The following is a 25,688-nucleotide window of genomic DNA, read 5'->3' on the forward strand; positions in this document are numbered from 1 at the left end:
TTATTAACCTATAGCATCATATCACTCAAAATTAAAGGTGGACCTACCTATAAAAACTGGAGTTTCTATGCATTAGAAATGAAGTTTCTGCATGCGTGTGTGTAGATGGGGGGTGGTGGGGATGGAGAGTAATTAAACCCCTCCATAAACCACCCCAATATATTCCAATGGGAGAATCAATTCCAACAGCTGCATTAGACATACCAGAGACATAGCCAGATGGCTGATTTTGGGTTGGGAACAGAATTCACCACCCCAGCCCTCTGCTCCACACCACTCTTTGCCTTCGCTCTCCACCACTGCCCCCCCTCACTGCAAATCCAAAATATTAAATACCTGAGCTGGTGGGGATCCCCAAAACCACACCAGCTGAAGATCTCGGGCAGCCAGTGCTCTTCCAAATGGCATCTGGCAACACTTGCCTTGAGCTGACGCTGCCACCAGCAGGCCGTGCATGTTCAGTGCTTCTGCATGCACAAAAACTGAGCATGTGCAGAAGGGGTCTGTGTCGTTGTCTGCTCGAGGTAAATGCTGCTGGCTGCCATGTGAACGTGCGCTGACTGTCTTCAGCTGGCGGGATCCTCGCCAGCCACAGCAAGAGTGCACAATATTGTGTTTGCTCCGGCCCACCCATAGCTATACCACTGATACATACACTTATTCACTGTAACATAGTAATTAGGGAATTATACATTTGAAACTGCTTTCTCCTTTCATACACAACTACTAACACACAAACTGCACAGATACACGCAAACATACAAATAGCAATCCCCGTTCCTGTCATATCTACACAAACACACACACACATTTACATGCAGAGGAATTGGAAATTATTCTATGAGCCATGTTCTTAATGCTTTCTCTAATTGTCTACTGATGCAGTTCTTGTTCAGCAATCCCCCTCACTACCCCTCAAACCCCTGCTGATGAGATTATTCTTTCAGCTGTCAGTGTGGCAGAAAGGGAGGCAAAAGACACCTCTCCTTCCAATACACTTACATAACTAACCTCTGAAATCTACATAGCTCCTTCCCTGGCTTCTCTTTACAGCAGTAAGTTCGAGGGTCTGAAATCATGCTCCCCATACCCTGGCTTAGAAGTTTGCTTTATTACAGAGATGGTATGTGCAAAACCAACCCATTTGGAGATAGGGCCCCCATGAGAATCTAGCTAGAAAATTTCTGGGCACATATTAATTACATATTAATAATGTAGATTTTGTTTATGTTTTTACTTAAGGGTTGATTGTTTATTAATGCTGTGATTGTAATTTGCCTAGCACTGGTTTGCTGGCTAAGCAGACTATAAGTGCCATATTAAATTAAATTAATCTATGCTGATGCTTGGGCTTGTACTACTGCTGAATGGTCAGCGGAGAAAAAATAACTCTCATAGAAAGGTCAGTTAGTGACCCCTGGCTCACATTACTCTAGCATGCTTCATCTGTATGTTCAATGTGTTTGTGTGCAAGAACAGAAGATAGAAAAACCAAAACTAAAAACTGAGGGTCATTAACAGAAATGCAAATACAGCAGGAATATGTCAACACTAGAACAATCACGGACATCTTTTAGTATCCCCTGTCATTTATAGAACCTGTGAGACATAGAACTATTTATCTATGTTAGAAAGGTTTTAAAAAAAACTCTTGAGATAAATGGTTATGCAGAAAACCACTGCCTTTTTCCCCAGATATTCAGTGCCGGGCCATGTTCAGGCATTAGCATTGAATATCCGTACATATGTGGCCAGCTAAAACATAGCTGGTTAAGGGGTCCTTTTACTAAGGCGCGATAGGCCTAATGGGCCCGATTCTATATATGGTGCCTAAAATTAATGCGCGATAGGCAATCACGCCTAAGCGTATTCTAAATACCACATATACATCTACACGCAGTATTTAGAATACGCTTAGGCATATTTTATATGATTAAATCTATGTGCGTCCATTTATGCCAATGGAAAGCTGGTGTAAATCCATGTGCGTAGATTTACACACACTGGCCCATATTTTATAACAACGTGCGTAGATTTTGAAATGCCCATTAAATGCTCATTTCCACACCTCTAACCGTGTCCCTTTTTGCCTGCGTGCATTAGAATTTAGGTGCAGAATATTACAGAATACGCTTAGCAATGTACGTGCGTAAATTCTAATTTTTGCCAATTAGTGCTCATTATTGCTTGTTAAGAGCTGTTAATAATACTTAACAGCTTGTTAAAACAATTCATCTACACATGTAATTATAGAATGTGCCTAGATTTATGCACAAAATCGTGCATAACTCCAGGTGTGCTATATAGAATCCATTACCACATGCTAAATGGCAAAATTAGCACATGGACGTTAATTTAAAAAATTGGAAAATTGGTTGTTTTCTGGCTGTGGTAAAAATGGCCTCTAGCACATGGGAAAGACCCACATAAATGCATGCTGAGGCCACTTTTTAATGCAGCTTAGTAAAAGGACCACTAAGAGATTGATCCTTGGGATAAAAGACAGTTGATCACTCTTATCAGCAACAAAATAGTAAAACTAGCTCTCATTTTGTCTCTAGATGTTTCTCAGTTCAAGTGCATACCCTGAACTTCATGGACATTTACATACCAAGGAACAAGGAAAGAAATCATGGAAAAAAATGTATTTTCTGTTACGGAGATCTGGCTTATACCTTTCTTTGAAAGGAACATCAAAGGTAAGATAATTAAAAATAAAGAAATTTTTGGCTTGAGAAGTCCGTTGGCACCATCAGCCTAACCCAGCCGTAACTGGGCAGCACATGGTTCTGCCTGATCAGGGCGGCCAAGAGACTGGGCCAGGACTGGATTCAAGGCCACTCCCCCCGGTCCCCCCGCCACCCCCTTCCCCGAGGTCGCAGCCGCCACTCCCCCCCACCTGCCCCCCTCCGTCCGCCACTGGGCCGGGCCCCCTACATGGAAATCACAGCGCCTCTCACCTCCAAGTGAAAGCGCTGCAGGCAGCAGCAGATCGCCTCCCTTTGGGCCTCCTTCCCTCCCTGTGTCCCGCCCTCGTCTGACGTAACTTCGGCGAGGGTGGGACACAGGGAGGGAAGGAGGCCCGAATGGAGGTGATCTGCTGCTGCCTTCAGTGTTTTCACACGGAGGTGAGAGGCGCTGTGATTTCAATGCAGGGGGCTCGGCCCGGTGGCAGACAGTTGACGACGGAGGGCGAGTGGGACTTCGGCGCCAGGCCCCCCTTGGAGGCCCGGGGAATTTTGTCCCCCATGCCCCCCCCCCCTCAACGGCCCTGTGCCCGATTACTGCCTGGTAAGCACTGGCACTACAAAAATAGAACATATTTTTGTAGCACTGGAAATGGTACATGCAGGGGGTGGGAACTACTGCCGGACTCCTGCGGTAGTTCCAGAATAGCGATTGGTAAGCCCACATTGGGCTTACTGATGCTTAGTAAAAGGGTCCTTAGTTTTTAAAGTTAAAATTTGCAGAACTTATGTCTGAATAGACTAACTCAGCCCAGTCTGAGATCTTCACACCCCAAGGCTTAAAGATCTATCACCCTGAGCATATGAAACTATCTCCTTAAATTTTCTTCCACTCACTCATTCTCATCTAGCTTCCTAAAAATTTTTAACTCCGTTCTTTATTTAGAGTGCTGATTTCCTAGAAGGCTAAGGCGCTCATTTTCAAAAGAGAAAAACATCTCAGAAAAGGCATAAAGTGAGATTTTCAAAACTCAGATTTGAGATGTTTTTCTCTGCAGTATGTACAAATCACAAGGGGCGTGTTGGGGCGGGATTGTGCATTCCCAAAACTCGGACATTTATCTGCCATAATGGAACAAAGCGAAAATTTCCAGGGCTACAAGTTACATGTTTTGGTCTAGATCTGTTTCAATCACGACTAAGTCACAAAAAAGTACTCTAAATGACGATGACCATTGGAGAGATTAAGGCATAACCCCCAATTACACCCCCAGTGGTCATTGTCCCCCCCCTCCTACCCCCTAAAGATGTGAAAGAAACAGTATGTACCAGCTTCTATGACAGCATCAGATGTTAGGGCCAGTACCATGGGTGGGGCGGTGGGGGTGGTCCTCCTCAGGTGCAGGTAGCAAGGGGGTGCACGGAGCAATCAAGTGGCTGTTGGCTCCTCCGGTTTCCTTCCCCTTCTGACATTACTTCCTGTTCTGGGACAGGGGACCGGTAGAGCCAACAGCCACATGATGCTCTGTGCACCCCCAGGTGGTGAGGATGATGTGCTTCAGAGGAAGGGGAGGTGGGTGATGCGCTGAGGGGGGTGGGGGTGATGCACTGGGGGTGGGGTGGGGTGATGTACCGAGGGATGTGTGATGTGCCAGGGGGGCGTAGCAGTGACCCACCCTGGCTGGCAGCCAACCTAGGTACGCCACTGGTCTTATTAAAGCAGCATGCAAGCAAGTCCCTGGAGTAGGCTAGTGATTGTTGCAGTACACTGTAGAGAAGACCACCCAGGCCCATAACCCACTGTAACTGGTCCACTAGTGGTGGAAAGTGTGAGCCCTCCAAAACCCACAAAAAACCTACTGTACCTACAAATACCCAGTGCACCTGAATGTAACTCACCTTAAGCTTCTACTGAAAAAGGTGTGAGCAAAATCCAAATAAATAAATAAATAAATAATATAGGTAACTCTTGCTGGCATAAGGGCTATTGTAGTGGTGTGCAGTTGGGTACACTAGGTTTTTGGTGGGTACTGGAGAGCTCCCAATACAATATAATGGGGTAACGGTAAGATGTGTACCTTGGATCTTTTATGTAAAGTCCACTGCAGTGCCTCCTAGGTTGCCCCACTGCTCTGCTGGGATGTCTATATGGCTAGTCGGCGTATATCTAGTAGTGATATAGAAATGATAAGTAGTAGTAGTAGTCTACTAAGAATGTGATATTTTTGGACATTTTGTATAAAACATCCAAAATCGGATTTAGACATCATATCGAAAATTCCCTTCTAAATCTATCAGGTAGTAGTCTGCATGGTTTTCTTGTAGGCTTTTTAAATAGTAGTCCAAGATTTAATAGCTGATGGAAAACCCCTGGTGCATATCAGATGAGCTGATAACTATATGGTTTCCTCCTGCAGAGCTATTTTAGTAACAGTGTTCCATCTCCTTTAGGTCTCACCATATACTAGACAACAGCAAGAGCATTGCCCTCCAATATAAGCAAGATATCTCTACAAATGTTTAGTAGTACTATATCTATAGAGCAAATGCGCTACTTGTGTCAGGTAAAGTCCTGGCTACTTTTCCAGGTTCCTAGATCTTACTAAATTTCCCCCTTTGAGCACCTGAATTTAGACACTTAAATATATCACATAAATACACATTCACAGAAACATACCCACAGATATACAGGTACTTTCCTATGCAATGCAGAACGTTTTTGAAATCCAAAGTTTCTGTACATGACCTGAGCAAACATCTAATATTCCATATCAGGAATCTTTAGAACATTAAGGCCAATTTTCAGTGGTCTGGACAGTTCCAGAATCTGTGGCAGTTTTGTATTCATGGACCTGTCACAAAATTTTATAAAACATTTTCCACATGTAAAGCATTTTTCACTTGTAAGTCGCATTGAACGTACCAATAAGTGGGAAATGCAAAAAAATAAATAAATAAGAGCTGACAAAAGCATTCAAACTTGTACACAGTGCATACAAAGACTTTCTTTGGAGTAGTGTTTGTGTGAAGCTGGGATACAGTTGTGAGATGCAAATGCACTTTAGAAAATATGTTAGTACCCACACAGAGAGTAAACACATAGCTTCACTTGCCTTAGAGCAGATGTAATTCTGTATGAGAACATTAGTGCACCATTGGGGCTACTTCCTGGGTATGTTGCCATTATAAATAGGTTCATTTTGTGACATTTTTATAGGTGTCAACTTGTAAAGCTAACTCCTATGTCTTGTAATGTTTTTTCAGAATATTTACCTATGTGCTGGGTATACAGACACAATGATTTTGCATTTTATTTTTCTTCTGTGGGTTGAAGAATGGGGGAAAATAAATGTGTAGATATGAAAATATTATTCAGTGCATGCACTTCATTTTCCTAATAAAAAATAAAAATAAAAAATGCAACCAGGGACATCATTGTTTAATACACATATATTTTAGTTCCTCTTAAGAAGTCACTTTTCAGACATGCCGATATACCTGGGTAAATTGTTAGGAAAATTATAAAGTTACTTTTCTAAAGAAACCCTCACTTGATGCTTGTTATCATAAACTAGAGATGTTCTAAGAATCAGTGATTGTGCTAATTAGTTGATACAGATGGAACCTGGGAAAGAAGTACACATGGGGGCACTTTTTAAAAGGATTTTTCTTCTTTTTTTGTTACATTTGTACCCCACGCTTTCCAACTCATGGCAGGTTCAATGTGGCTTTCATGGGGCAATGGAGGGTTAAGTGACTTGCCCAGAGTCACAAGGAGTTGCCTGTGCCTGAAGTGGGAATCAAACTCAGTTCCTCAGGACCAAAGTCCACCACCCTAACCACTAGGCCACTCCTCCACTTCAGTAAAGGGATTGGGCCCCAAGTTCTGAATGGGGATTGGTCATTCTTTGAAGGCACAGTGTATTAATTAATAGTAGGCTAGTCCCATCACTGACTATGAAAGAAATGCCTTCTGATTCTGGAGGGAATGGATAGATTACCAGGAAAGTGGGAGGAAATTCTGGTATTGGAAGGAGAGGGAGCTCTGAGTTGGTGTAGGAAGATAGAAAAAAAATAAAAAAAGGAACTTCTATGCCTACTATCAATATTTCAGGGAGAGGACAGGAAGGTGATACTGGGGCTCAGGTTTTTTTATTTTATTTTATTTTTTAAATATCAGGCCTTTGCTGTGGTGATGGTAGGCTGGAGATAACCAGCAACTAACTTTTTTTTAAATCTTGGAACTACAGGAGATGAATATGTTGGTATGAGCTTAGGGCTGCAGAAGACTTAGCTGGCTAGCACCGCTTTTTCAGAACTAGTTGGATAAATTGAGGTAGTTCTGTTTGAGTCCCCTAAATCTAACTGGCTAAGACTTAATCTAGATTTAGGAAAACATTAAGCTGAAACCCTAATTATTTAAGTTCTACTGAAAATTTACCTAGACAAAAAGTAAAGTTTGTTTTTTCACTCATTTGGTCTGAAAATTGACCCCTCTGTTTTTATAAAAAAAAAAGTTCCTTCTGTTCCTTCCTTCTATCTTCTTTATTTATAAGAAAAACAAGTAGAAACATTTATAGAATTTGGAGGTAAATGTCCAGTGTTCAAAACATACCTTTCAGTAAGGAACTAACACACACCATTTCATCAGCTTCCATTGTTAGAAACAATGACTCTCTGGGGTAGCTTGTATGAATGTTAGTTGGAAGTGGAGGGAGGAGGAGGAGGAGGAGAAATGCTGTTAACATGTATTTACCAGATGAATAGAAGGTCATTTTGTTTTGAGGGTATCTGGATATAAAAAGCTCCTTATCAGCAGTTCTTAAAGCTAACTCAGTGCTATGGATGGCTGATCTTAACCTTCTGTTATAGTTGTTCTGCTTCTAAGATATCACTCTTCTGTGTCAAGGTTGGCATTGGAGGCTCTAGAAAAAGCTTTGCTTGCTGAAGTTATACACAGAGCTATTTTGAAAAACTCCAAAAACTGAACTGCTGCCAGCTCACCATTAGTCTGAATTGTGCTCGGTGAATGCAAACACATTTTCATGATTATTTCATGTTGCTATAGCAAATAAAGTCACTTTAATTGCTCTGTTTAATGTTATCATCAAAAGATCTTATGTAAGGTATGTTTGAACTCTTCAGTATACACACAAGCTTTAGTGCAGGCTCAGCCTTTTTCCTGTCTCTGCTCCTAACTATACTAAAATGGTTTAGTTGTGTTTAGTTTAGTTTTGGGCATTTTAAGCACTTACGGGGGAATGTTCTATATATGGTGCCAAATTTTCAACGTGGAAAAGTGTTCTAACAGGGGCAAGGTGCTGAAATTGGTAGAAACGGCAGATCTGCAATGAAACATACATGTGCCCATTTATAGCACCTAAGGGGCCCTTTTACTAAGGTACCGTAGGTGCCTGCGCGCATACAATGTGCGTCAAATTAGAACTGCCGCCCGGCTACCGTGTCCACTGGGCAGTAATTCTAATTTTTACATGCATCCGATATGCGCAGCAGAAAATATTTTTATTTTCTACCATGTGGCACCAACCAGGCGGTAATCGGTAGTTTACACACACTTATGATTACCGCCCCAGTAACGCGTGATACCTTACCGCTAGTTAATGGATGGCGGTAAGGTCTCAGGCCCAAAATGGACGCACACCAATTTTTGTTTTGCTGCACGTCCATTTTCCGCAAGAAAAGGCCTTTTTTGCAGGCGTGCTGTAAAATGGACCTGCATGCGTCCAATACACGCACCTACACCAGCGCAAGCCATTTTTCAGCACGCCTTAGAAAAAGGGCCCCTAAGTGTTTCCCTGCAGATCTACAAAGGGGGCATGGCCATGGGAGGGGCATAGGTGGACCAGGGGCATAGAATAGTGCAGATCCGCACCCAACTTGCGTGCCAGGATCTACTCTTGGTTTCAGTTGGACTGGCCTAGTGGTTAGAGCACCGGTCTTGAAATCCAGAGGTGGCCGGTTCAAATCCCACTGCCGCTCCTTGTGATCTTGGGCAAGTCACTTAACACTCCGATTGGCTCAGGTACAAACCTAGATTGTGAGCCCTCCTGGGACAGAGAAATATCCAGAGTACCTGAATGTAACTCACCTAGAGCTACTACTGAAAAAGGTGTGAGCAAAATCTAAATAATAATAAAAATAACTCCTCGTGCCCAAAGTTGTGTGCAGATCCCAGAGCTACGCAGTATTCTCTAAAGGGCTCTGATCCTGGAATATCTGTTATAGAATACTGTTCAGAGCCAATTTTTTTCTGCACCAAATTTTGAGTGCCACTTACTGAATCCAGCCCCTAATGCATGGTTTACTGCACAGTAACTGCTAGTACAGAACTGCGTCAGAGGACTTTGTGGTATATTTGCACTTACAGTAAACCATGTGTTAATTATTTTTTGTGTTAGAGAGTATGTCATGGGTGAATAGTGGGCATGGATGGCTTTTTGGAATTAGTGCACTGCAAATACCACATGCTAATTGGCACTTTTGTAGTTAGCTGGGACCACTTGCTGCATCCTGAATAAGAGACATTAAGTGCTTTTGTGCTAACTCCAAGTAAAGTATCATGCAGTAGCTGCACATTTGTGGCACCTGTAATAGTTACCGTGTTAAATTTGCAGCTACCATGCAGTAAAATCTTGAGGTAAGCAGTTGTAACTGCAAATTTTACTTTGGTTTAGTAAAAGGGCCCCTTTGTTTGTTTTACATACAGTAACTGCCTTTCAAAGACGGTCATCAAGGCAGTATACAATAGTTTAGCTAAATAAAAGAAAATTACAATAGTTAAACTCTAGGCCACAAGAAAAGCAATTATTTCTAATGTTTCTGGTTTGCTCTTGCCACATCCTGAAAAACCCTGATTCTTTGTCTATAAATATCCCATCTCTCTTATAAAGGAATAATTTCAACTCGGTCCCAGTCAGAGTCTAAAATAAAATCCGAAATTGAAATCCCAGTGGAAGTCCTCAAATGCTCAGATGATTCCAAAACTTCCAAAGAATTCAAGGAAACATATGAGACGTGGGACGTATCAGACATTGGGTCATCAGAAATCTCCTTATAGGATGGTAAATAGTAGGCCCTTGCAATAGGTAGACATGCATTTTTAGGGATTTTCAAGATCTCCAAAAAATATTTCTTCAACATGTTTTCAGAAAGTTAATAAATTCCAATTGGGGAAGTCTATTAGTTGGCAGCAAGATGTAGGCACGCTTAATGCCAATTCTCTAATAGCTTCTTGGAGCACCTAAGAATACTAGTCCAAAGCTGCTGTGGCATACCAAAGTGTTGGCACATCAACTCATGTGAATGACTGATGTAAGCTGGCGCGCCTGAGTACACTATCCAGTTATATACAGAGTTGCGTATTTTGCTTGGTGACACACTCAGGACACTGCCCATGCTCTGCTCACATATTTCCCCTCCCCCCAGAAGTTATGGAACAGTTACATCATAGTTCCTAGTATTTCCATGCGTAACTTTCAAATATTGGTGCAAATGACAAGTGTAATTGTGCTTCATTGGCACCTAATTTTTAGGCACCAGCAGTGGTGTGCTGGAGCAGGCTCTCACAGGCTCTTGAGACCCATTTGTTAAGTTTTTAAGAATTTTGGAGCCGGTTCTCCACGGCTACTTTAACAAATGGATCCCAAAATGTGGGCTTGGGCCCCTCCTGAATTCTCATTTACTTTGCTGGCAAGAGAGAGCCCCCTGTTAACAATTTACCAGCACACCCCTGGGCACCAGCATATAGAATTGCTTTTAATGTTCTTTTTTTTCGGTGCATTTTGCAGAGCTTCTAACTTGTTTCACATACTCATATTGTCCTTATTAATAGGCCTGTGAGGGAAGCATTTTTGAAGCAACTCTGTGTTCCCGCACAGTTTGTTGGCGTCTTTTGAGTTAAAATTAGATTCTGGAGGATTGTTTCTTTCCATTGATTGATTGAGACATTTGAAGTTTGAGAGTGCTACTAGACCCCTGACACAGGCGATTTCACTGAAACATGGACCGTGTCAGGTCTTATCAATATAGTACTGGTGTGATGTCCCTACTCTTGAAGGCTCCTTTTGCTCTTTTTTTGGCTACCTATTTCCAGTGGCGTACGAAGGGGGGGGGGGGGGGGGGGGGCGGTGGGGGCGGTCCGCCCCGGGTGCCAGTGGGTGGGGGGTGGTCCGCTCCCGCCGCCTCCCGTGGCCGTTCCCGCGGCGCCGCACATTTAAAAAACCGGCGAAGCAGCGTCGCAGGCAGCGCCTCGTGCCCTGCTTGTAAAAAAAAAAATCAAATCTCCTTCCCCTCCTCGTCTTGACGTCGACTCGGGCCTTCCGAAGGCCCGAGTCGACGTCAAGACGTCAAGACGTCAAGACGAGGAGAAGAAGGAAGGAGATTTGATTTTTTTTTTTACAAGCAGGGCACGAGGCGCTGCCTGTGACGCTGCTTCGCCGGTTTTAACAGGTCTGAGGTGGGGAAGGAGAGGGGCGAAAGGGACTCGGGTGGGGGTGTTCAGAGGGGAGAAGGGGACTGGGGTGGGGATCTCAGAGGGGAGAAGGGGAGGGGAGAAGGGGACTGGGGTGGGGGTGTTCAGAGGGGAGAAGGGGACTGGGGTGGGGGTCTCAGACAGGGGAGGGGAGAAGGGGACTGGGGTGGGGATCTCAGAGGGGAGAAGGGGAGGGGAGAGGGGACTGGGGTGGGGGTGTTCAGAGGGGAGAAGGGGACTGGGGTGGGGTCTCAGACAGGGGAGGGGAGAAGGGGACTGGGGTGGGGATCTCAGAGGGGAGAAGGGGACTGGGGTGGGGGTCTCAGACAGGGGAGGGGAGAAGGGGACTGGGGTGGGGATCTCAGAGGGGAGAAGGGAAGGGGAGGGGAGAAGGGGACTGGGGTGGGGGTGTTCAGAGGGGAGAAGGGGACTGGGGTGGGGGTCTCAGACAGGGAGGGGGAGAAGGGGACTGGGGTGGGGATCTCAGAGGGGAGAAGGGAAGGGGAGGGGAGAAGGGGACTGGGGTGGGGGTGTTCAGAGGGGAGAAGGGGACTGGGGTGGGGTCTCAGAGGGGAAAAGGGGAGGGGAGAAGGGGACTGGGGTGGGGGTCTCAGAGGGGAAAAGGGGAGGGGAGAAGGGGACTGGGATGGGGGTGTTCAGAGGAGAGAAGGGGACTGGGGTGGGGGTCTCAGACAGAAGAAGGGGAGGGGAGAAGGGACTGGGGTGGGGGTGTTCAGACGGGAGAAGGGGGCTGGAACTGGGGGCTGAAAAAAGGGGCAGAGAGAGAGAGGGGACAGATCCTAGATGGAAGGGGGAGCGAGAGGGAGGGCAGACCCTGGATGGATGGGAGAGGGAGGGCAAATGGTGGATTGAAGGGGCAAAGAGAAAGGGCAGGCAGTGGATGGAAGGGACGGCAGAGAGGGCAGACACTGGATGGCAGAGAGAGAGGGTGAAGACAGATGCTGGATGGAAAGAAGATGAGGAAAGCAGAAACCAGAGACAACAAACTGTAAATAAAATATATTTTTTTATTTTTTTTGCTTTAGGATAAAGTATTGTAGATGTGTTAAATGTTTATAATAGAACATGTAAATAAGGTAATCTTTTTATTGGACTAATTTTAATACATTTTGACTAACTTCGGAGAACAAAACCCCTTTCCTCAGGTCAGGATAGGATACTGTAACAGCACTATACTGTACTGACCCGAGGACGGAGGTTTTGGCCTCTGAAAGCTAAATGTATTAGTCCAATAAAATGGTATTATTTTACTTTCTATATTTGTTTTATTTCTATTTGTTAATTTGTAAAGTGGTGATTGGTACTTGTTAGGTTTTTTTTTTCAAATTTACATCTGCTGTCTTTATATTTTGCACAGTACTAGGGGACAGTTTCTGTTTCTGTGGTGTTGCATTGTATGCAGAGTCTGGCATTGGGGGTTCAGTTTAATTTTTGTCTAAATAGAAAGTTTATGATTACTTATTCTATAGTGGATTAGGGTGTATCTGTGTTTGTGAAAAAGACATGGCTTTCAGTTGGCATTGACTGTGCAGGATCTACGATCTGTACTATTCTGTCTGGTTTAGTTTTACAATAGGTGAATTGATGTTCTAGTGCTCACTGTAGTGTTTAAGATGCTTTCCTTTTCCTTGTGTGACTCGTAGAAATGACTGCTTATGGTATGGTAGAATTGCTCTGTAGGTCCTGAGTGTTTTGTATTCTCAGCATGCCTAGTACTGGATTTGGGGGGGGGGGGGTGTTAAAAAATGACCGGCCCCGGGTGTCAACTACCCTAGGTACGCCACTGCCTATTTCTGCTTTAACTTTCCACATTTTTGCCTCCTCTATCTCAATACATTTCTTAATATCCATTACTTCCTTGTAAACAAACTTATTTTTATATAGTAACCCAGCCACTAATTGTAACATCTGGAAATTCTGAGTACACAGTGCTTTTTCCAATAAAGCAAGTGCTTCCCAGATACTTAAGATTTTGATAGTACAGGCTTTAACACAGGAATGCTTAACTGGGGGTCTTCTGCTTCTGAGACCTTCAAGGAATCAACAGGAAGATAAAAGTGGTTGTTTGGCAGCACAAAACTCCATTACAACCAGATGTACATCAACCCCCATTCCAGTACTGCTGCTCCTGTGTATACTGTCCTCCATCACAGGAACACACGTGCCTTTAGCCTCCACATGCTCAGATGTCTTCCATCTGTGCTGAGAGCGACTGAGGCATGGTTTGAGCCATAGGCACCAACTCTGTGGGTGCTGTGGGTGCTCAAGCACCCTCAATAATTTGGGGCAGTGGCATAAAGTGCCTGTGTTTAGGCACTAGTGGCTGCCCTCCCGCTCTCTGCCCCACTGTCCCACTCCCTGCCCTGCACCGCTGTCCTTCAATTTTCTGGGCTGCCAGCAGACTCAGTGAGATAAACACACTGCCTTCGGTGGCTCGGAATCTTTCCCTCTGCTACAATTTCCTGTCCTGCATAGGCGGGACACTGCAACAGAGGGAGAGCTTCTGGGGCCTCCGAAGGCAGTGTGCTTACCTCACTGATGCTGCCGGTGGCCCAGAAAATTGAAGAAGGGCAGTGGTACAGGGAGCCAGAACAGGTGACGTTAAAAAGCTGAAGCCAATTAGGTAAGTCTACTTTTCCCTCTCTTCCGCGCATCTGTCGGTCATCCCCGTTCACGCAAAACAAAGCAAGCAAACCTAGGAGCTCCTCTATCCACGTTGTTGTTCTTTATTGTTGGTAACATTTTTATTTGATCTCGCTCATTTTTTCAAACATGCTGACTTTGCAGCATATGGATGTACACTTGGGAAGTATTGAGTAATTAATTCTAAATTGTAAATCATTGTGTCACTTTGAGGGGTTGGTGATAGGGACTCTCTGTATTCATGCAGAGATGCTTTTACCCAGGAAAGGGCCACCAAAACAGATATCATGTTATAGAACCAGGTGCTTAAAAATCAGACTTACTATTTATAACTACAATTTAAAAAAATACAAAATATTAATTAGGTTGAAATCTGGGAGCATTTGATGTTGTTTTTTTCTGTGCCTACATCAAAAGAAAAAGATGGCATGTGGGAACTTGCTCCTTTTTGATTTGTGGAATGCAGTGGTTGTTTTAAAAATGCACTTACCTTTTTTATTACTGCTATCTCACAGAGAGGTATTGAATAATGAGGTAGGGGCTTCCTTCATTCAGAACTTCTGTCCAGAGGCAGTCTAAATGTGCTAGCATTGTCCAGTTCAGCACACTGTTAGCCACCAAGTTCATACAAATTTAATCATGTTCCATGGAAAACAAATCTGTTGTCTCAGGCTGCCTGCTATGTGAATATTCCATTATTATTGCTACCAAGTATTACATATTAAGGGCATTTACTTTAAACTTTGTTTGAATTCATTTATCCAGTCCTTACATGCTCATGAGTTTGCTTTTTAAAACCAAAAGGTGAATCATAAGGATAGTTGAACAATTAGGTATAAACTGTGTTTATTCTGAGTTAATTGGAATATGTCAGTTTTTGGGAAAGCATATTTTATGTTTTCCATTTTAGTTGTCTTCTTGAGGTTTTTAGTTCAGTTCTTTTGCCTTCATATTGATCTCTGGTCCCTTGTGATATATTTGTTGTGTCATGTGTTTTTCATATATGACCATGGTGTGGTATTCTGCATAGAGATCTTGTTTTGTTTTTCCCATTAGGTAGTATATTGGCGTTTTAGGGCCCAGTGTAATATTTACACTACTGCCTTCTCACACATGAGGTTGTAGCTCTTTGTGTCCTGGCAGTTAGTGCTTTTATGGTATGGTAATGTTCTAAGTGTGTCTTTGCCCAGGTTGGTGTATGCTATTAAATATGTCGTAACAAGGTGTGGTTTGGATTTTAAACATGCAGGAGACAGTGCTGTGATGATGTAGTAATGTATCAGGAATAAGGAATGATGTGCAAGCTAAAGTTCGGGAAATGGAGCCTCATGTTACCTGTGAATGCAATCTAGGTTTATTTCTTTTTTGGTGGTGGCAGGCGGAGGGAGAATATTGGGTTGTGTTCAGCTCCCCAAACCATTTTGAAAAGTTGGCTCCTATGGTTTGAGTTCTAAATACAGCTGAACTGGGGGAAGCTGCAACTCTGGGCTCAAAGTTACCTCTAAATTAGGGAAGGAGGTAGGCAAACCTTCCCACAATACTCCTCACAGTGGCTTTGCCTCTGGAGTTGAAACCATGACAGAACTGGCATGAGCAACATGTAAATCCATTAGACTACAGGGCGAGGGGGGTCACTGTGGTAGTGGGGTTAACCCAGGTCGTCATTTTCCTCTTTCCCATTGAGAGCTAGAGAGAGGTCTCACAGTGTTCAACACAGCACCTCTGCCACCTTCACGCCTCCTACTTTTATAGAGGAATGTACGCACCTGAATTCCTTTGTAGAATAGGCTGCTATCTGGTGCCCAATTACAGAATTACCCCACACAGTGTTTTCTTTCACTACTCTCCCTCTCAATGTCTTCTCAGCTTTCCTAATGTCTTTCTCTTGTGTCCTCATGGAAGAAATCTCACTTTTTCATGTTAAATGCCTCAAAAACATAAGTTCTCTTTTTCCCCTTCTACCTGCCCTGTTCCTTTATCCTCTTTCTCTGACTCTGCCTGGAACTGGGCAACTCACTACTGTCTGGTCTCATTTATAACTTCTAAAAAATAATAATGAAGTGGTGGTTGGATAGCTGTTATATAGTTATCAACATTAACTACCAAAGTGGCTATATATTATATACACCACCACGCTGGTATCGAAAATTGAGGGGAAAAAGCCTCAAGGTGCTGCTGGATCAAAATCTGATTTCACTAGCAACACATACTCCCGTTGACCAATCGCTGATCATAAGGGGATTCGTACCTCATGATAAGCAAAAAACCACCCCAATATTTTTACAAAATTTTATATCTCACCTTCTGTACCACCTACTCTTATATTCCAATCCTTGATGCTATCCTTCATTGATTTTTTTTGCCAAAATATAAGATCTTTACACAAACTTTTAATCTGTTGTATACATGGTTTCAGCTACCGGGTAACTGTTCTCTCATCCCGTGCTACAAAACTACATTATTTTTTATTCTGGGCACTTTCTTAATTATCTATCCTAACACTCATTGGGCTTTATATAATTTCTAAGTATAACCCGGGTCTCACCCATGCACTACCTCCTGCCCCAGGCCACAAAGCAGATCAGTCACATTCAGGCAGTGGTGTGCTGGAGCGGGCTTTCACAGGCTCGCGAGAGCCGTTTGTTAAGTTTTTAAGAATTTTGGGAGCCGGTTGTTAAAGTAGGCCTCCCCATGGCTACTTTAACAACTGACTCTCAAAATGTGGGCTTTGGCCCCCTCCTGAATTCTCTTTTACTTTGCTGGCAGTGATGCTGGCCCCACTAGCCAAGTCAATAGACTGCTGCTGCTCCCTGCTCCTTGTTTCTGACTCTGAGCATCAGGCTGGGACTTTTCATGCAAGCGCAAGAAGGTTCCATCATGCTGCTCAGAGCCAGAAACAAGCAGCAGAGAATGGTGGCAGTCCATTTATTGGCTGGTGGGGCTTGGCAAAGGTATGTCTAGCGTGCCCACACAAGGGAGGGGAGAGAGAGGCATGTATTCCCTCCCCCCCCCCCCCCCCCCCCCCAAAAAAAAAAATTTCAGGGCCAGCTATGCCCGGAGAGAGAGCCCATTGTTAAAAATTTACCAGCACACCCCTGCATTCAAGGCCACTCTCCCCTCACTCATCAGTTCCAGCATACATGCAGTTGAGTTTGGGAGTGGGCCTATGATCTGGAATAGTGATCCAGGGGTTTAAGAGACACTCACATTCTCGGGGATGAGTTCACTCCTGCCTTTCGGTCCCCAAAGACACACTGTAATCCACAGTTTATACAAGTACTCAAACTTTTATTTTTCAGCTTTGCAATGGCAGCAACATCAAACAGTCTGTTGTGATCCAACTCCAGATAAACACAAACTCTGTTCCAATTCTTCTGTTTTTCCTCAGGAGAACTCCTTTACCACTTCTCTCATCAGGTTTATTTACAAGGGATACCTTGGGGAGCTCCAAATATGTACATATATACAGTTCACCTGTCCATGCCTATCCTGCAGGGCAGTTCTATTCTCAGTGGCTGTTTCTCCACCTCTTAACACAAATTCAATCTCTGTGGGCTCAGACACTGGTCTGGCCCACTTCCAGCGGTAACCCCCCCTCTGGATCTACCCTGATCCTGAGACTGACCTCTCTCTAGCTCTAATCCCCTGTGTCTGTGTCCAGGCTGGGTGTCCCCTCTGCCCACCTGTAGCATACACAGTATCCTCAGGATACTCACTTAGGATTCCCCTTTTCTTCTCCTGGTCTCTTAGCAGGGGACCATCAGGCAACCAAAGACCCCCTATGTGAGTATAATTCCAACCTTTATCCCCTTTGCAAGACCTCCCACCTGTCATTCACCACAAGGGTAACTCTTTTTTCTGCATTCTATTTATAAACCACTCCCCATGGGCTGGGCCTCCTCCCACCCAGGGACATCCTACCACTTCAGCCCTCTGGCAAGGACATCCCTCCCCCCCAGGCTCTAGAAACATCTGTCACTTTAGTAATACCCATTCTCTTGGGGTATTACATAAGTATTCTCACTGTTGAATTTGTTCTCTGGAATAAACATTCCCTAGAAATTCAAGATGCTATTTCCTTCTACAGTATATCAATGGTATTCACTGATGATCCTCGAGGGCTGTGAACAGGTTAGGCTTTCAGGATACCCCTTGAAGATCTGACTCAATTTGAGCCTTTAGGGCTTAGAAGTGAATGCTGTTGCTCTATATTATTTGTTGCAAAGTCTCAACAGCATTTCATAATTCCATATCCTTTGGTTCTGCACCCTAGTCTACCATTTTTTACTTTCTAATGTTTTATTACTGTCATTAATACTATATTGTATATAAAACCAATGTGAATACAGATATGTATATAGTTTAAAACTGGTTGAAGGTGCAAAGCTTCCCAGACTTTTCCTGTTGATTTCACAGGTTTCTCGGATACCCAAAATACATATCTCACAATAAATATACAACAAATCAATTTACATTTAGTAAGTTTCCAATGTATGTAAATTGATGTAATGCATATTTATTGTGGCTATCCTAAATCTGACTGGTTGTGGGGCCAACAGGGGGGAATGGGACTTGATATACTGCCTTTCTGTGGGGTTTGTTTATTTTTTTGCAACTACATTCAAAGCAGTTTACACAGTATATACGGGTACTTATTTGTACCTTGGAGGGTTAAGTGACTTTCCTAAAGTCACAAGGAGCTGCAGTGGGAATTGAACCCAGTTCCCCAGGATCAAAGCCCACTACACTAACCACTAGGCTACTCCTCTAGGACAAGTTTAGGAAGTTCTGACTTAACATTAGCATTTCTAGTCCTCTTTGCTAGCTAAGGTTCAAGGTAATTACATAAACTAAATGATTACACAATAATTGGACATAACATATAATATATAATACAATGAAATATATGTCAAATTAACATCTACTATAATAAAACTCACCCTCAACGTTCTGAGGACACTGACGTCAGTGAAGCCAAGCTCTGACTTCCTTCAAAAAGGTTCGAAGGTTCGTGGTGGTGAAGCCACCAAAATCGCTCCGGGCCCCGCCCTCGAGGGCGGAGCAATGGCAGAACAACGAAGGGGTTAGCAGGGAGGGAGGCAGGGAGATAGGGGGGTGGGAAATCGCTCTGGGCCCTGCCCTCGAGGGCGGAGCAATGGCAGAACAACAAAGGGGTTGGCAGGCAGGGAGGCGGGGGGGGGGGGAAATCGCTCCGGGCCCCGCCCTCGCGTCAAACGTCATGACGTTGGGGGCGGAGCAATGCCAGAACAACGAAGGGGTTGCCCAGGGAGGGAGGGGGGTGTTGGCGATGAAAATCTTGCTTGCGCCCGTTTCATTTGCTCTGAAACGGGCTTCTTTTACTAGTTATCAATAAAAATCAACAATAAAAGCTAATTTATGCAGCACGAAACATTTTTAAGAAAAAAATCACTTAAAAACTCTTTAGATTGCAATGTTTTCAATTTCTGAAGAAAGAAATGAAAAAAGGATTGGTGCACAGCTCAGTGGCTAGGAACCTATTCTAAAGCAGTTAACCAACATATTTGAGGGGTTTTATCTCTCAACTCCGCCAACCAATAGTCATACAGGGACAAAATTTTAAACTGCATATATCTGATGATCTTAATGCACATTTGGTCAATAAGCTCCATCTACTTGCACAGATATGCAGGATTGATGACGAAGAAGCAAACGCAATGAAGGGTTGTTAAAAGCCTTTATTGTGGAATAACCAGATAAAAAGGCACCGGGGGGGGGGGGGGGGGGGGGGGTGTCAGGATGGATACTCCTGTGTAATATGAAAAGATAACATTTTTTGATTAATCTAAAATAACATGAGCTACATTAATCACATCTCCATATACATGCCAGTGACTGAAAGAAACCCAGAACTAAAATGTGTTACAGTAATCTATTTTCTGTTTGGTTTTGGCTTATTGTACATGATATCTGTTGTCTTTGTAGGAACCCAGACATCTGCAGTTTTTCAGTGAACTTAGCAGCAGTGACATTTATATATTATTAGCTGGCAAAAAGATGTATGGTGCACCTACCAACTATGGATTCTGTTTTAAGGTATGCTGAGTTGAGCAGTTATCAATACAGTACACACTCTCCTTACAGATTCATCAGTCCACAGGAAGTTTTTTTTAGGCAAAGCAGTGCCTTTACATATAGAAACAGACTTTTATAAAATGATCAGCTCTATATGTAGATAAAAGTGTATAAGCAGGGACTGATTTTATAACAGGACGCCTATGTAAGAAGTAAAACAAAATGCCTATTTGAAGCCTATTTTTAGGCCCTAACTGCCTTTAAAAAATAGGCCCCCAGATCCAACCCCTGTAGTGCAGAAATAGCACTGCATATGTCTATATCTGCTCAGAAATTGTTGTAAATGTGTTTATTTCATGGCTAATGCAGGTCTAATTTTGCTGCTCCTAAAATTGTGCCTCCCTAGGCAGCTGCTTATTTTGCCTAATTCTAGGGCTGGCCTTGATCTTAATAACTCTCAGGACAGCCCATGCTCTGCCCCAGCACTCTGTCAATAGAATGTTAGATTGAAGTGGGTTGATTATGGCTGGTTATTTTGTTTTTTATTATTTCTTTTCTGTAACTTTTATTTCTTTGTTCTGGACTATTATTGTTTTATATGCTTGTGAACCATTTTGAATGATCTATTTTGATCAGGAAAATGGGATATAAGGGCAAATAAATAAACCCAGGGCAGTTAGTAATGATTTCAGCAGCACCATTCAGGTAGTACAGCTGAAAATCATGAAATAGACCTGCCAGCTACAATTATCCGGGTAGCAGGTTGTTGCTATCTGGATAAATGCTTTTAAGTACTGAGCCCTTTATGTATGTTTTCACCAATACAAACATATTGTCCCCTAAAATATTTAGTTTGATGCTCATTTTCATTGACAGTTATAGGATTTTAAATCTGTCTACTTTCAAATAGGAGAATTTTAGTAGCTTTTATTTCAACAGGTATTATCTTGAAGATATGACTTAATGCTAAACAATGTGCTGTGGCCTTCTAGCCTAACAAAACAGGAGGAACAAAGGACCTGAAACTGTTCTGTGCTGAGGATGAAGAGAGTAGGACTTGCTGGATGACAGCAGTTCGATTATTTAAGGTAATATCTATTCTGAAAATCCTGTTCTATTATTTATGTGTAATAGTATTTCTAATCACGGGAATGAATTAGAATCTTTGAAATGCAGTTATAGAATGTGACATTTCTATAGAACAGAGTGTTGAAATTTGTCCTGGGGATCTTCAGTAAGTTTTCAGGGTATGCACAATGAATATACACATCTAAATGCTAGTTTATGCACACCCAAGAGATGTGCAGGTCTTCTAAAATGATCACCTTGGAACAAATGACCTCACTATTTCTTTGTTACAATGGGCATGGTAATATGTACGCTAAAAGGCATTTTAAGATACCTGATTCCTAGATAGAATTCTTAAGTTTCTTTAGCACTGGGAAAACTTGTTATATGAAGTTTCTTTAGTACTGGGAAAACTTGGTATGTGAAATAAATTCAGAGGAGACTCATATAGGGAAAGAGTGAGAGATTTGCAGAAAGAATTGGGTAACGATTCACAGAACTATCTTTAGTTAAGACCTTCCAGAGTGGTATGTGACTGAACGCATTTTATTTAAACCAATCATATAGAGATACAAACTCCTGTGTGTGTGTAAAAATCAGAAACCCATACCCAAGATGCACTATTCCAGGAGCACAAATGATTTAGATGAGGCTACAACTGACAGTATGAATCTTTTGCAAGGAGCAAACAAATCTCACTCAGAAACCCCAAAAAAGGTATAATCATACACTTAGCTCTTTATTACCTGCTGGTAATCTTGAATCACAGGTATCTGCTATTTATCAGAGGACAATCACAGTACAATTAGAATATGATCAAACATACAACCACGGTTATCATCTGAAGGCAAAGAAACAATAGGGGGCTCCTCAGCATGATTTATGTGCTTTCCTATAACTGATGATTTGTGAGCATAAGGCACAAATTTTCTGTTTTCTCTGTATGTGATTGTATTGGACTGTCCTGCATTAGACTTCTCAGGATAGCAGAGGGCTTCTCTCCCCTTCCTTCCTGCTTTAAAAATGCTACTCTGCATTTGCATAGATGTGAAATCCAAATAAATTGCTGTTTGTATTTTGCACTTGTTTTCCAAAAGGAACAGTAAATGCCCCCACATTTCTGAAGGTGTGTCTTTCTATGATTTAGTATGTCAGCTCAACATTCCTATTCTGGATGACTGCATCCACAGCATTTTGATTAAAAGATAAAGCACATTTGGTTTTCAACTATGGGAGCTAATTTTCTCTATAACTGTTCTGGTTTACAAATACCATTTGGTTTATAAATATCATTCACTCATGATAGTGTTCCTAGCTGTGTATCTGTACTGACACAATTGTATTCTAAGTGTTGAACTTGCTCCTCTGCAAATTCCAGCCCCTCCCTAAACAGCATGACCATATATTTTAGTGAATGGAGTTCAGCTAAATTTGCAATCAGTCTTGTAGCTTCACAGAGAGCTGACAGGAGAAGTTTCATAATTTCTTCTGCTGCATTCCTATATTTGCCTTGACACAAGTATGCTTCAGCATCCCTTCCCACATTCACGGTGGGAGGGAACACATCAATCTCTGGCCAAGCTGTGAGAGATATTAAATCTCCCACAAAGGTTTCCCAACCTCAAGATGTTTTAGCTGCCTGGGCATTTGCAGCATCAATTGCTGGCCAAGCTGCAAGAGATGCCCATTCTCCTTCGTAATCTGCCCCAGGAGAACCAGTGTTAGTTCTGCCCAGTAGGAAACATTCACTCTTGTTTCTATTCTGTTGTTCTGTGCCTCTCTGGAATGTAAATATTTCTGCATAGAACTAAATTGTCTGTTGCAGCTGCACTATCTCAAATGACATTTAATAGACTCCCTGCAATAGCTGTGCACACAATCTCAAGGCTGCTTAATTAAATCTCAAACATTACAAGTACTCTAAAGTGCTTGCTTCCTGCAATTTTATTCATCCTACTTCAGATACCAATGGGCCAATGCTCAAAATGTAATGCCAATGCTAGAGGCGATTAGCGACAGACTAGTGCTGGCGTTGGTGAATGCAGAATGCTCAGAGGGCTCTAGGGCAGGAAACAATGTGCATGCCAAAGATTAGCATAAATAGCATGCAAATGCAGTCAAATGATGTTAATGAGGTAATTTCCTATTCCCTCCTAATGCTCAGAAACCAGCACACAAAACAAAGCCACCGTTATCACTGAAAACCTAATGTAAACTTGGAGCAGGGTGTTTGAACCTAAGAATAGCCATACTGGGTCAGACCAATGGTTCATCTAGCCCAGTAGTGGCCAATCCATGTCACAAGTATCTGGCAGAAACCCAAATAGTAGCAGCATTCAATGCTACTAATCCCAAGGCAAACAGTAGTTTCCCCTATGTGTTTCTCAATACCAGACTATGGACTTTTCCGCCAAACTTTTTTTGAACCCAGATATGCTAACCGCTATTACCACATCCTCCGGCAAAAAAATTCCAGAGCTTAACTATTCTTTGAGTGAAGAAATATTTCCGTCTATTTGTTTTTAAAGTATTTTCATTTAATTTCATTGAGTGTTCCCTGGTCTATTTAATTTTTGAAACAGTGAAAAATCGATTCACTTTTACCTGTTCTACACCACTCAGGATTTTATAGACCTCAATCATATCCCAGCTCAGTCATCTCTTTTCCAAGCTGAAGAGCTCAAACCTCTTTGGAGTTCCATCCCCTTTATCATTATGGATGCTCTTTTTTGAACCTTTTCTATCTTTATTGAGTTACGGCGACTAGAATTGAACACAATATTCAAGGCGAGGTTACACCATGGAGCAATACAGAGGCATAATAATATTCTTGAATGTATTTTGTATCCCTTTCCTAATAATTCCAAGCATCCTGTTTGTTATTTTGGGATCTACAATAACACCTAGATCTTTTTTTTGGGTGCTGACTCCTAAGGTGGACCCTAGCATCAGGTAAGTATGATTCAGATTATTCTTCCCAATGTGTATCACTTTGCATTTGTCCACATTAAATTTTATGTGCCATTTGGATGCCCAGTATTACACTTTCATAAGGTCTTCCTGAAATTTTTCACAATCTGCATGTGTTTTGACAACTTTGAATAGTTTTGTGTCATCTGCAAATTTAATCTCCTCACTTGTCCTTCTGATTTCAAGATAATTTATAAATATATTAAATGGCACTAGTCCCAGTACAGATCCCTGCGGCACTCCACTTTGAGAAAATGGCCATTTAACCCTATCCTCTGTTTTCTGTCCAATAACCAATTCCGAATCCATGGGACATTGCCTCCTATCCCATGACTAATTTTCTCAGGAGGCTCTCATGAGGAACTTTGTCAAAAGTGTTCTGAAAATCTTGATACACTACATCAACCAGCTCAACATTATTCATGTGTTTTTTTCTGTGTGATGCCCATGGAGGGTAGTTCTTCTGTTATTTGTTGGATGTGTTATGTTGAGTGGAGAATTAATGACAGTGGATGATGAAAGATGGATGAGAGTCATTTGAAGGGGGACAAATTCACAAAAAGAGCAGTAATGTTGAAGGGCATACCCTTTCTGAGGTATGTGTGGATCAGTAAGTAGGTGAGTCAGGCTATGACCCTAATAATAGGGCTTACTTGAAGGGTGGGGGTGGGATGAGCCAGTGGCTTGATAGAGAATTGGGTTCCACTATATTATGAGTTGGGGCAGAGTTATTATGTACATAGTTTTAACTTTAGAGTTGAGAGGTTTGATCATTCCAAGTCCACTGCAGTGCCCCCTAGGGTGTCCGGTTGGTGTCCTGGCATGTCAGGGGGACCAGTGCACTACAAATGCTGGCTCCTCCCATGACCAAATGGCTTGCATTTGGATTTCTGAGATGGACGTCCGTGGTTTCGAAAATCGCCGAAAATCAGAAACGTCCATGTCTAGAGACGACCAAATTTAAGAATTTGGACATCCCTAACGGTATTTTTGAAACAAAAGATGGACGTCCATCTTGTTTTGAAAATATGGGTTTCCCCGCCCCTGGATCGGGATGTTTTGCGAGGACGTCCAAATCAAAACTTGGACGTCTCTTTCAAAAATGCCCCTCTGTGTCATATACTTGAATTTTTGTTTTGTTATTTTTTTTTTCATTTCAGGGGCAATATCTTAAATAGTGTGCACTCTTCAGAAAGAGTGTATACTATGCACAAATAGTGCACATTTTGACCAGAAAAAAAACCTGAAATGTTTTTTTTTTTTTCCTGTGGAGAGGACCAAATATCAAGAGATCAGTCGCCACACACAAGGGTAAGATGCTCCAGAATAACCTTTATTAGGACCCAACACGGTCCATGTTTCGGCTAAATCAGCCTTCTTCAGGGGTCAATCAATAGATGTTCGATAGTATATCGATTGATGAAGCATTAGACAATCAACTGATTGAAATCACAAAAACCTTGACAAGCACTTCGTTTAACGCGCTTTCTATTTTGCAGCAGCGTGTTATACGAAGTGCTTGTCAAGGTTTTTGTGATTTCAATCAGTTGATTGTCTAATGCTTCATCAATCGATATACTATCGAACATCTATTGATTGACCCCTGAAGAAGGCTGATTTAGCCAAAACACGGACCGTGTTGGGTCCTAATAAAGGTTATTCTGGAGCATCTTACCCTTGGGTGTGGCGACTGATCTCTTCATATTTGGTCCTCTCCACTCCATTTTTTTGTTGTGTTCGATTGCTGTGGAGAG

The 25,688-nt window shown here is 42.6% G+C and overlaps 1 protein-coding gene across 2 annotated transcripts in view; it reads left to right on the forward strand.

Annotated features, from left to right (window-relative positions):
* Nucleotides 1-25,688, forward strand: part of GRB14 (growth factor receptor bound protein 14) — a 158,401-nt gene that overhangs the window by 77,848 nt on the left and 54,865 nt on the right. For both annotated transcript variants that reach the window (XM_030210563.1, XM_030210564.1), the window contains exons 5-7: nucleotides 2,562-2,699; nucleotides 19,807-19,917; nucleotides 20,889-20,984. In XM_030210563.1, coding sequence (XP_030066423.1) covers nucleotides 2,562-2,699; nucleotides 19,807-19,917; nucleotides 20,889-20,984 — 345 coding nt within the window. The remainder of the gene's footprint in view (nucleotides 1-2,561; nucleotides 2,700-19,806; nucleotides 19,918-20,888; nucleotides 20,985-25,688) is intronic.

This window comes from Microcaecilia unicolor, chromosome 7 (genome assembly GCF_901765095.1).
Source record: "Microcaecilia unicolor chromosome 7, aMicUni1.1, whole genome shotgun sequence".
In the NCBI taxonomy this organism is placed as follows: domain Eukaryota; kingdom Metazoa; phylum Chordata; class Amphibia; order Gymnophiona; family Siphonopidae; genus Microcaecilia; species Microcaecilia unicolor.